A 13,242-nucleotide genomic window follows, 5' to 3' on the forward strand; every position below is an offset into this window, starting at 1 on the left:
GAGTAGAGGGGGAAAGAAAGGCAGAGGGAGAGGGAAAGAATCTCCAACAGACTCCACACTGAGTACAGAGCCTGATCTGTGGCTCTATCCCACAACCCTGAGATTGTGACATGAGCAGAAACCAAGAGGTGGACATTTAACCCAAGTTAAATTAAGATACCCAGGTGCCCCAATGGGAAACTTTTGATCTCCCCAAATTTGTCCTACTAAAAATTAAATTAGAAAGCTATAGTTCCTTAAGAAAAAAGAAAAGAGGGAGAAAAACCTGATAGGACTGTTTATTTAAATGGTACCTTGTGGCTTCCTGCTGTTTTTAGGATTCTAAGTTTCCTCTTTACAAAATACTATTTCTAAATTACAAACGATGAGATGTAAAAATAGCTTCTTTTCCTCCTGCATCATCTTTGTCTGCAGACACACAGTGGCCTCCTTGTGCTTAGACCCCTCTTCTGGTGCCATTTTCCTCTACTCTCTCTGTCAAACTACCATTTCCTCCAAATCTCACCTTACTTCCTTGTCTCCTGAACGTATTAAAATCTACCTCTTTCATTACTTCTCAGCCCTTTGACTAAATCACGTATAAAATCTACCTCTCTAAGTCTTCTGAGGATCTACATAAACCTTAACTTTCCTATTTTCCCTATAATAAGGCTGAATTGTGAGCCATAGTTAAAGTTTCCTAAAGCGACTGAGGAGCCCATAAGTTTCCTAAAGAATTTAGCAAAGTTATTCAAATTTATCAATCTGGTTGCTCAGATTTTTATCAGTTGGTGCCCATGCTTGTTGATAAAGGCCAGCCCAAACACTGGATAAAACTAACCAGAAGACAACATCTTGAAGGGGATTTACAGAAAAAGACCCTTAACTCCTGGCAATAAGGATGCTAGAACACTCACCGGAAATCTCCATCAAAAAATTACAGTAGCTTTTTTCAAGACTTCTGATTGGAACAAAATTCAGGCTTACATACAAAATGTGATAAATCCATTCATGACTATTATAATCAAATCTAAATTGTGTTTAAAGAATATTCTGGTCTTCCCTAGATGTATCCACCTCCATTGCATTTAACTCTATGCTTATTCATGGGCTGAACTGAGATCATTCTCTTTCACTTAAAAGGACCAGAATGGAATGTAAAACCACCCACTCCAGATTTAGTTAATAAGGCCAACAAGCTCACTAACGTCTAGATGGGTCACCTAACAATTGCTGAAATTTTCAATTTTCAACTCCCGCAAATGTTGGTCCCTAAACTGCAGCCCCCAGCCCCAAAATCTTCTAGTTTGTGCTACTATTGCAAAGAGCCAAGGCATGTGAATTTAAGTGTTCCAGACATCTTCAGTCCTGTGGCCAGTCTTTCCAAGGTACTCCCAATTCAAAAAGACAACCTCCAAGGAACTACAGAGCTGTTCTTAATGTTCCCTCTTAATTGGTTCATGGAAACCACTCTCCAGCCTGGAAATTGATCTGTGTCTGTACTGACACTAGAGTTGTATTCTTGGTGCTCAATCCCATTACTATAAAGCAGCCCCTGGCTCAAAATACTGACCACAATTTTTGTCTCAAAAGGGGGAATAATTTAGAATTTAACAGTAATAACCAAACTGGCTAACCAGGGGAATTAATATGACCACTTGATATATTTTTTATGCTATGTCTCTGATGGTACTATAGGTAAGTCTGGGGACAATGACCACCAGTCCATATTGGAACAGCTGCCATCCTCTTTATGGACAAAATCTTCTACTGCTCCTGACAGAATCCACAGTGTACCTCCTGTCAAGACTCAACTTTTCATCAAGATTCAAAGAAGGGTGCCTGACTGGCTCAGTTGGTTAAACTTCTGCGTTCACCTCAGGTCATGATCCTAGTGTACTGGGATTGAGTCTCACATGGGGCTCACTGCTTACTGGGAAACTTTTTCTCTAGCTCCCTCTGCCTGCCTCCCCCATTCCCAATTGTGATCTCTTGCTTTCAAATAAAAAAATAAAATCTTTTTTTTAAAAAGACTCAAAGAGATCCCTTAAAACCTCTTTCCATAATCTCAATGCCCTATATGGGCATCAAGCCCACAGTAGAAGATTCCAAATCTCAGGGCCTCACTAGTATCTGTGACAGCCCTGTTTTACCAGTGAGAAAGCTCAGTGGGTGAGGATGGAGGTTTGTCCAGGACTTCCAAGAAATAAATAACATAAATCACTCTGTTGTTCCTGGTCCTCATACACTACTGACATTCATTCCCACTAAACACAAATTTTTCACTGTAATTGATGTATAGAGTGGTTTTTTTTGTTTGTTTGTTTGTTTGTTTGTTTTTTATGTATTCCAGTTGATAAAGATATCTGATAACTTTTTGCTTTCACTTGGGAAAAATGTCAATACATCTAGACAGTCATGGCCCAGGGTTTCACAGAATTCTTACCGTTCACAATCCTTAAAAGCTGATTTGGATGATAAAAAGTTTTCTGCATACTCTAGATGATTTGCTTTTTCGCTCGCCTTTTCAAACTTCTTCACAAGGGGCAGCATTCGCCTATTAAAATTTTTGGCCACAGAGCATATAAAGTCTCCAGAGAAAAATTGCAGTTTACTCAGACTCAGGTTAGATGCTTAGGACATCAGATCTCAAAACAAGAACGTCATCTGGGTCCAGATGAAACTGTTTACAACTGCATAATACTAAGAGATTACCTTTAAAATCCCCCACCACGATTTACAGGAAACTTCTATAACCAATACAGATTTTGCATAGTTTTATTGATAGTTATTATTTAAAGAACAAAAATGATAAATATTGTGCTAGGTATGCTATTATAATTCCCATTTAAGTCCTTAAGGTAGCACTTTTACCTGTAGCTACTTCAGCCCAAAAGGTTGAATTATAATGCCCTTATGAGAGCTTATACCATAGCCAATGGTGAAACCATAAACATTTTGGATTTGATAAAAAGAAAGAATTCTGATTTGGAGTAAATAACAATCTGGCCTACTGGAAATTCTCAATTCTCTATACTTGTACATGCATTGAACCACTGGTCAACAACAAAATGGTAGCATTCATGAGCCCATATCAGTCAGGAAATGTTCATAAGAGCACAAAAAGTGCCTACTTCACTTGTCCTATCTATCCAAAGTATAATCCAGGGAAGACTGTACAAATCGATTTCATACAGCTTCTCCATCTCATGAATGTAAATGTTTTAGTCATAGTTTGTATGTTTTCTTACTGGACCAAAGCTTTCTCTCATATTAGGCTAATGATTCTTCTGTTAGAAAAGATTATCTCTGCGGTGCCTGGGTGGCTCAGTCAGTTAAGCATCTGCCTTCAGCTCAGGTCATGATCCCAGGGTCCTGGGATTGAGCCCTGCTTAGCAGGGAGCCTGCTTCTCCCTCTCCCTCTGCCTGCTGCTCCCCCTCCTTGTGCTCTACCTCTCTCTCTCTCTCTCTGACAAATAATAAATAAAATCTTATTAAAAAGAAGAGAAAGGAAAGAAGGGAAGAAGGGAAGGGAAAGGAAGGGAAGAAAAGAGAAAAAGGGAAGGGAGGGAACAAAACAGAAAAGGGGAAGGGAAGGGAGGGGAAGGGAAGGGAAGGGAAGGGAAGGGAAGGGAAGGGAAGGGAAGGGGAGGGGAGGGGAGGGGAGGGGAGGGGAGGGGAGGGGAGGGGAGGGGAGGGGAGGGGAGGGGAGGGGAGGGGGGGAGAAGGGAAGGGAGGGGAGGGGAGGGGAGGGGAGGGGGGGAGAAGGGAAGGGAAGGGAAGGGAAGAAAAGATTATCCCTACTGGGGAACACCTCTCAAACTTTCTAGGGAGTAGTAACCCATTTTACTGGTCAAGGACACCAACATTTCTGTGCCGTTTTACCAGTTTCACAATACTTTCATTGTGCATACCATCCTCAGTCCTCAGGGTAGCTGAATGCACTAACAGCACTATTTAAACTCAATTACCAAAGTTTATAGAGACTCTCCAAATACCTTTGCTGAAAGAATTGCCATTGCTTCTGAATCTCAGATCCAGTCCCTTTGAAACTCGTAATACTCTTCACCCTTTGACACAGGCATAGGATGTCCAATGCACTTGACCCCTGCCTTCTCTGACCCACAGTCAACAAAAGGAGATACACTTCAACATTGTATATTAGGTTAATTTTTTCTATCTGCATCTGTTAAAATAACCATGCTTTGATAGAGCAATCTTTTCACAGTGAGCTGCTGGGAATTGATGACCTTAAGCATCATACCTTGCAACCAATATCTACTTGTTGGAAAAGACACTTTCAGAAAGACTCTCTTTAACCTCACTGGAAAAGCACTTAACAGGAACTGCTAACCAACCCTGTGCTGTCAAACTCCAGGGAACAGACTTTCAGATTCATATAAGACTTCCAAACCCTGACTGGACCTTCACACCATCAGGTGACCTGAAAGTAAAGATTTCCAGAAATTGAACAGATGATGTGTATCTTTTTCTGACTGTTGCTTCTTCTCTCTTTTCTGTAGAAAGACAAGCCCTGCAAAAGTTAGGTTTTGGTTTATGAGTTTATTTGAGAGAGAATGCAAGCAGAGGAGGTTCTAAGGAAAGGGAGAGGGAAAATCTGAGGCAGACTCCTGCTGAGTGCAGAGCCTGATACACAACTCAATCTCATAATCCTGAGATCATGACCTGAGCCAAACCAAGAGTTAGATGCTAAACCAACTGAGCCTTCAAATATGTTGTTCTTAGCAATCTTTTTAAATGTATGTATTTCTACAGTATCTCTTTCATTTTTAATTTTACTTGCATCCTTTTTTTCCCTTAGTCTTGCTAAAGGTTTTTCAATTTGTTCACCTTTTCAAAAAAACAACTCTTAGTTTTGTGTTTTTGTTTTGTTTTGTTTTGTTTTGTATACGGTGGGGGGGCTGGAAGATTTTTTTTTTTTAAGATTTTTATTTATGTATTTGAGAGAGATTGAGCAGGGGAGGAGCAGAGGGAGAGGGACAAGCAGACTCTGTACTACTGAGCAGGGACACAAGTTTCATTGTAGGGTCAGATCTCATGACCCTGAAATCATGACCTGAGCAGAAACCAAGAGTCGTTCAAAGGACGCCTGGTTGACTCTCAGTTGAGTATCTCTCTTAAGCTCAGGTCATGATCCCAGTGTCCTGGGATCGAGTTCGGAGGCGGCTCCCTGCTCAGCAGAAAGTCTGCTTCTCCTTCTCCCTCTGCCTGCCACTCCCCTTGCTCATGCTCAGGTACACACAGTCTCTCAAATAAAAAAATAAAATCTTAAAAAAAAAAAAAGAGTCATTCACTTAACTGAGCCACCCAGTTGACCCAACAGCTCTTAGTTTTGATGATCATTTCTCATATTTACTGGTGTTTCTTTCCTTCTTTCCTTTCTCTCTTCCTCCCTCCCGTCCCTTCTTCCCTTCCTTCCTTTCGTCCTTCCCCTGTTCTCTTCCGTATTATTTCCTTCCTTCTGCTCACTTGCAGGTAGTTTGTTTTTCTATCTGCATTTCCTCAAGGTATAAAATTTATTTACTTTAGATCTTTTTCACCCTTAATATTGGAACAGCTTCTGCTATATTCTAAAGGATCTAGTATTTTGTTTCCATTTCCTTTGTTTGAATATAGTTTTTAATTTCCCTTTTTATACATTTTGACCTAATTGTTATTCAGAATGTGTTAATTTCCATTTATTTGTAAATGCAAATGTAAACAGCTTTCTTCATGTTTTTGACTTCTAATTTTGAAAACCGCTGTGGTTAGAAAACATACTTGGGTGGCTTAGTCCATTAAGCTTCTGACTCTTGATTTTGGCTCAAGTCATGATCTCAGAGTTAGGAGATTGAGCCCCACATGGGGCTCCACACTTAGCAAGGAGTCTGCTTGAGATTCTCTTTCTCCCTCTAGCTCTGCCCTCCCCCCACACACATGCATATTTTCTCTCTCTCTCTCTTTCTAAAAGAAAACAAATATTTGGTATAATATCAATCACCTTAAATTTGCTAATGCTTGTTCTGTGGCCTATCATATGATCTATCGTAGAGATAATTCCACGCATATTTGAGAAGAATGTGTCTTCTGCTGTAGTGAATAGAATGTTCTATATATGTTTGTTAGGTCATTTTGTTTTAAGCGTGGTTCAAGCCAAAATTTCCTTTTAACTTTCTCTCTGGATGATCTAGCAGTTACTGAAAGTGGGGTATTGAAGTCCTCTACTATTTTTGTGTTCTTGTCTATTTCACTCGTCAGATATTTCTTAAAGTATTTAATTATTCCATTGTTGGGTATGTCTATATTTATGATTATTGTCGCTTCTTGATGAATTGATACCTTTACCTTTATATGATGCCTATCTTTATCTCATTACCATTTTTGACTATTATCCATTTTGTCTGATATGAATATAGCTCCCCTCTATTCTCTTTTGATTTCCATTTGCCTAGAATACCTTTTTCATCCTGCAGTTTGAAGCTAAGTGTGTTCTTAAAGATAAAGCGACTCTTTAGTATGCAACTTAGAGTTGGGTTTTTTTTTTTTTTCAGCCAGCTGCTCTGCCTTTAGATTGGAAAATGTATCCACTTACATTTAAAGAAATTTTTATTTAAAGAACATAAGGACTTAATGCCATTGTAGTCATTGTCTTACGACTGTTTTGTAGTACCCTTGTGTCTTTCTTCCTTTCTTGCTGCCTTCCTTTGCAAATTGGTAATTTCTCATGTAAACTCTGATTCTCTTTCATTTATCTTTTATGCACCTTCTATAGGTTTTGTTTTCTGGCTACCATTAGACTTAACATGTTATAGATTTAACAGTCCATTTAATGTTCATGACAACTTAACAGTTATATATAAAAACTCTACCCTTTTATAAAATGTCACAATTAACCTCTTTTTTACAGTGTATATGTTAACAAATTTAGGTTCCATAGTTTTATTTAACATTCTTATCCTTTAACCTTTATACTAGAATTAAATATTGATATACTCCACTATTACAGTATTAGAGTGTTCTGATTTTGACTATATTTTTATCTTTACCAGTAAGATATATATTTTCATGTTACTAATCAGTATCCTTCCATTTCAGCTTGAAGAATTCCTTTCAGCATTTCTTGTAAATCAAGTCTAGTTGTAGTAAATACCTAAGGACTTGTTTATCTGGGAAAATCTTTATTTTTCTTCATTTCTGAAGGTTAACTTTGCCAGATGGTGCATTCTTTCTTGGCTTTCTTTCTTTTTTTTTTTTTTTTTTTTTCTTTTAGCCCTTGAATATATCATCCTGCTCTTTCCTGCCCTGTAAGATTTCTGTTAAAAAATCCACTGATACCCTAATGGGGGCTATCATTTTAAGTTACAATTTCTTTTCTCTTGCTGCTTCAGATTCCCTGTTTTTCTTTTTCTTTTCTTCCTTTCTTTCTTTATTTTAGATTTTTATTTATTTATTTGAAAGAGAGCTAGCATGGAAGGAGGGGGAAGGGCAGAGGAAGAGGGAGAAGCAGACTCCCTGCTGAGCAGGGAGCCCGATGTGGGGCTCGATCCCAGGACCCAGAGATCATGACCCGAGCTGAAGGCAGATGCTTCACCAACTGAGCCACTCAGGTGCCCCAATTTTCTGTTTTTTCTTAAAGTTTGACAGTTTTATTAAAATCTGTCTTGAAAGTTTCCTTTCATTGAAATTATGGAGTGATATCTTAGGTTCATGGACTTGTGCAAATGTCTTACAAGGTTTGGAAAAGTTCTCAGTCATTATGTCTTTAAAGTAAGTTTCTGCTTCCTTCTTTCTCCGTTTTCCTTCTGGAACTTCAATATTTGACCTAATTAAAAGTCTCTTATAGTCACATTTGCTTTCTTTACTTTTTTTCATTCTTTTTACTTTGTTCACATTGACTATAATTACATTTTTTTAAAGATTCTATTTATTTATTTGAGAGAGAGAGAGAGCAAGGGAGAGAGAGAGAAAGAGAAGGACAGCGGGAGGCGGAGGGGTCGAGGCAGAGGGAGAAGCAGGCTCCCCGCTAAGCAGGGAGCCTGACATTGGGCTCAGTCCTGAACTCCAGACCTGAGATGAAGACAGACAGCTAATTGACAGAGCCACCCATGCGTCCCAACTATAATTTCAAAGTTCCCATCATCTAACTTAGAGATTCTTCTTCTATTCAGTTTATTCTGGTGTTGATGGTCTCTATTACATCTTTTCCACTTATTCATTTAATTATTCAATTCCAGAATTTCTATTTGGTTCTTTTCTATTATTTCTATTTCTTTGTTTAATTTCTCATTTTGTTTCTGTGTTCTTATTCTGATTTTATTGAATTGTCTTTCTGTGGTTTCTTATAGCTTATTGAATTTCCTTAAAACAGCTGCTTCAAATTCTTTGTTGGGTAAATTGTAGCTCTCCCTATCTTTGGATTCAGTTACTGGAAGATTTTTGTGACCCTTTTGTGGTATGATGTTTCCTTGTTTGTCGTATTCCTTGCAGTTTTGCATTGCTATCTGCATTTGAAGTAGCGATCACCTCCTCTAATTTTCACTGATTTTCCTCATGGGAGAAACACCTTCTGTCAGTACTGCTAGAGATTCTGAGGTTTCTCAAAACTTGTTTTAGCACAACTGCCTCATTCTTATTCCTTCTTGGGGCAGAATTCTTAAGCTTGTGTATCTTCTCTCAGTCATACAGTACACCAGGTCAGCTGCTGATAGCCTCTTGTGTTCTCCTAAAGGTGGCACTATACTCAAGTTTGTGGCTTCTCCCTGGCCCGCAGGTGCTTAGCTGCTTTCTGCAAGTGAAAACACCTACCAAAGTTCATATAACCCATAAACACAGGGAGCTGGCTGCAAAAGACATGGTAGGTATGGGTGAGGGTGCTAGAAATACCCAAGGGTGAGATTGGGGGATCCAGGGGTGAGGTTTTCCCAGCGCCTTGTGGGCAGGCTTCCTGATGGAGTCTCCAGGGCAGTCAGCAAAAATTTTGTCCTTTTATTAACCTTTGAGAATTTTATTTTATTTTTTTTATTATTATTATTTTTTAAAGATTTTATTTATTTACATGACAGAGAGAGAGACACAGCGAGAGAGGGAACACAAGCAGGGGGAGTGGGAGAGGAAGAAGCAGGCTCATAGCAGGAGGAGCCTGATGTGGGGCTCGATCCCAGAACGCCAGGATCACGCCCTGAGCCGAAGGGAGACGCTTAACGACTGAGCCACCCAGGCGCCCCCCAGAAATTTTATCCTTGAACAAACCTCTGTTTTGAGCTCCAGACTCTGTTTCCCTTGATCTCTGTCTGATCATTGAGAAATTATTTTTACTACCACCATTCTGTCTTCAGTTGATCCTGTGTTTATTGTGGGTATTGTTGTACAGTATATATTATTTCCTGCATAACTTACTTTGGGAATAGGTAAAACTTAGAAAATGAATGTATTTGTGTACAGATACAGAATAAAATCTACAAAAACGTAAAACTTTAAATAAAAAGGAGAATTACAGTAGGGCTTTAATTTTAAAATAGAACAAAAATGGACTCAAACCCAGGTAAAACACACCTCATAGTGTCCAGTAAAAAGAGATGTGCTGAAAATGGTATATAACACATGTATTTATGATACATAATGTGTTTATGTAGTTTTCCAGGATCCTTGTTTATGTTGTGGGAAGAAAGTTATTTCTATTGGTCTGAGTTCAAACCGGAATCCTCCTAACTTCCCATTTGCATCTTCAACTGAGCTATAGAAAGAGAGTTCTTTATAATATATTTATTGATTCTTTAGTATAACCTGTATATTTTATGATACTTAAGCTTAACTAGCCTGTAAATACAGAACTATTCTATTATTTAATTTGTAGCACGAAAACATTCGAGAAAGGTAGTTACCACTCAGATTTCTCTTTCATTAACTCCTGTCTGGCTATATCTTACCTACAGGCAAAGATATATCATTTATAAATAGTTAAAAATAAGTGGAAACAGTTGATTGACTTTAATCTGTGTCACTTCTTTTGTAATACCTCCCAAGATATTTGCAAATAAGGCAAGTTTAGATCTTGCCTAAAATACATATTTATATATGTATATGCATACATATACATATATATGTAACTCTTTTCCTTCTTTGAACCTTGTCTTAATAGCCAGAACCTACAGAGGAAGACATTGAGAAGAATCCAGAGCTGAAGAAGCTGCAGATCTATGGGGCTGGTCCCAAGATGATGGGCTTGGGGCTTATGGCCAAGGATAAGACTTTACGGAAGAAAGGTGAAGATTAATAGGGCCAAGAGGCAATGTGTGGGCTAAAGAACAAAAGTGGGAGAGTTGGTTTGTTGTCTTTGATGGGGGAATAGATTTGTTTTCAGATTTGTTTCTAACTGCCCTAGATAAAGAAGGGGTCATATGCTCCCGCACTGTTCTGATGAAGGACGAACCAAGAGAGGATGTGAAAGTGATGTCATCACTTCCCAGAGAGGACTTGAATCATAGTGTAGAGTCCTGCACCAAGATGACGATGCAGCTGAGGAGGAGTCACAGTAGAGCACAGTTTGTAAGGACTTAATCTATGATTTTCTAACACTATTTTTGAACTATGAGAACTAGATGGAATGTGAAGTTATTTTATCCCACCTTACATTCTCCTCCCTTCCGTTTACTTCTGGGCCCTTCATATAAAGAGACAGATGGTTAGGAAGGAGAAGAAACATACCCGAGGTACTGTAGTTAGGAGGAAAATTTGTGTTTCCTAATTTTTAAAATCTGAAATTTCCACCAAACTGCTGAATCTTTCCCAGTACCAGTAATAAGTATTTTCTGATCTTTAACAACTACATATGGTAGGACATAATGTGAAAGCTGTTTGTTTTTGGCAAATTCTGCAAAAATACCATATCTCGTATAGCAGTATCTCTTTTCTATGATCTTGCCTCATGTCTTTAAGTATATGAGTCATCTTTTCCCCTGTTTTGTACTGCTTACTGGAAGGACTTTTAGACTTACTTGAATATTCTGGAGTTTATTTTTCTCTCTTATTCTTTTTTTACTATTCGTGGAGTCTTTGGTAGTTTGCAGTTTGGAAATACATCAAATAATACTACTGTTAAACTGCATGCCATTAAGAAACATATATAGGCATTTTTATTGTGTATATGAAAGGATTGAAATTGCTGTGACTAAAGCTCACTGCCACACATGTATATGTAAGTAAGCTAATGTAAGTGTGTGTGTAAATACATACACATATGTGCATATATTTGTATATTTACATATGCATGTCTCCTATATGAGAATATATATATGTATGTATCTCTCTAGCTTCATACAGACATCATATATTTTCTCCTACTCTGTGACTCTCGTCTTCTCTCTTTTTAGTCATCATTTTAGTTCTTGATTCTTCCAGTACAGCCTATTGTCACTTCAGGTAGTTTTTCTACTATTCGTTCTGCTAAAAATGTATTGATGCGTTTTGTTTTTTATCTGGTAATAGATTATCTTAGTGGTATCTAACTATCCAAGTTGTTTGGCCTTGCCCCCTAGTGTTTTGTTCTTATAGCATACTACTTTAGTGACCCATTCATTATGAAGACACATTTTAGAGTGAAAATGGACACCTATTTAAACTTCATACCAGAATAACAGGTGTTACTGGATATTTGGTCAGTTGGGATTATTATGTTCAGCTTGCATTGAGCATACTTTTTAAACTGTATATAATTTTTAAATGATCCTTGCCAGTTTATACCTTCATGATTGAGGTTTGTACCATTAAATCTTATATAAAATATCTGCTTTGTTGTTCTCTAAGCACCTTAACCATGGTTTTCTTGATGTGTTATATTATTTCATAATTGTGTGTCCTGTCATATTTTTCCCCATATAGTGAACTCATGCGTACGACGTTACGTAGCTGTTGGCTGGTGGTAGCTGTTCAAAATAAAGTGGTTTGGAAACCTGAGAAAAGGTATCATGGAGCAGGCAGCTTATATTTTTATTTTTCCTGGTAGATTGACTCATATCTCTGTCGAATATGCTCCCGAGGAGATGAAGATGATAAACTACTTCTCTGTGATAGCTGCGATGATAATTACCACATCTTCTGCCTAATGCCACCGCTTCCTGAAATCCCTAGAGGGGTCTGGAGATGCCCAAAGTGTATCATGGCGGTATGACTGTTAAATATGAATATTTTACATTTAGAACTTGGCAATTTTTTTAAATCCAGCTTCTTGGTTTAAGGAAAACTAGAGTAGGTGTTACTGGCTACACTTTGTTAACTTACTGTGTCTGTCAGGTTTTTTGATTGTCTATGAGTTACTAAGCAAGAATGGTTGGACAGACTAGTTGTACAATTGTATACGTTTAAAACAGGAAGGACCATAATACAAAGGATGTGAACCACATGAGCAAAGAAAAGGGAATAGGTTTAGTAGATAGTGAAGAAACCATCCTACCTTGAAACATAAGAAAAGGTGGAGGGTAGAACATAAGATATATGCCCTGCTGTTCTTTTTGGGTTCTTTGCCTATTTCCTCTTTCTTGCTGAAATACTTTCTATTTTAGGAGTGTAAGAGGCCCCCTGAAGCCTTTGGCTTTGAGCAGGCTACCCAGGAGTACAGTTTGCAGAGCTTTGGTGAAATGGCTGATTCCTTCAAGGCCGACTACTTCAACATGCCTGTGCATGTATGTGGTTGTGGAGTGGAAATATAGGGATTACTGTCTGATGAGTTTCAGTGCTCATAGAGACATGGGTCCAAAATGGAATGTGCTGTGATCATCTTTTACATCTTTTGTCACAGATGGTACCTACAGAACTTGTGGAGAAGGAGTTTTGGAGATTGGTGAGCAGCATTGAGGAAGATGTGACGGTTGAGTATGGAGCAGACATTCATTCCAAAGAATTTGGCAGTGGGTTTCCTGTCAGCAGTAGCAAAGGGAACCTATCCCCTGAGGAAGAGGTAATGTGATTTCTAACTCATATTAACAGCGCAATCAGGGAAAGTCATTTTAGCATGTGAAACCATCTGTTCTCATGACTCCTTCCATTTAGTGCTGTTTTCACATAACAGGCATAGAGATCAGGTTTCCTGGCATTGGTTGATCTGTCAGTAATCCTCAGTGCACATAACCACCATTACCACCCCTATTACCATTTTGCATTTGTGATGGCAAAGAACACAAGGAATAGTATTAAACCTTGGATTTATCAATTAGGAGCTACAGGAGTCCTTCTGATTTCCTTAAAAGTAAATACTTAAACCTTATCATC

At 38.3% G+C, this 13,242-nt stretch overlaps 1 protein-coding gene across 1 annotated transcript; it reads left to right on the forward strand.

Moving 5' to 3' along the window:
* Nucleotides 1-1,193: 1,193 nt before the first annotated feature.
* On the forward strand, nucleotides 1,194-13,195 carry LOC125281228 (lysine-specific demethylase 5D-like). Its single transcript, XM_048213536.2, has 7 exons — nucleotides 1,194-1,367; nucleotides 2,482-2,604; nucleotides 10,118-10,241; nucleotides 10,361-10,524; nucleotides 11,981-12,139; nucleotides 12,537-12,656; nucleotides 12,773-13,195. The coding sequence occupies exons 1-7, from the start codon at nucleotides 1,194-1,196 to the stop codon at nucleotides 12,938-12,940; spliced, it is 1,032 nt and encodes a 343-aa protein (XP_048069493.2). The 3' UTR covers nucleotides 12,941-13,195.
* Nucleotides 13,196-13,242: the final 47 nt, after the last annotated feature.

Source organism: Ursus arctos, chromosome Y, assembly GCF_023065955.2.
Source record: "Ursus arctos isolate Adak ecotype North America chromosome Y, UrsArc2.0, whole genome shotgun sequence".
Taxonomy (NCBI): Eukaryota; Metazoa; Chordata; class Mammalia; order Carnivora; family Ursidae; genus Ursus; species Ursus arctos.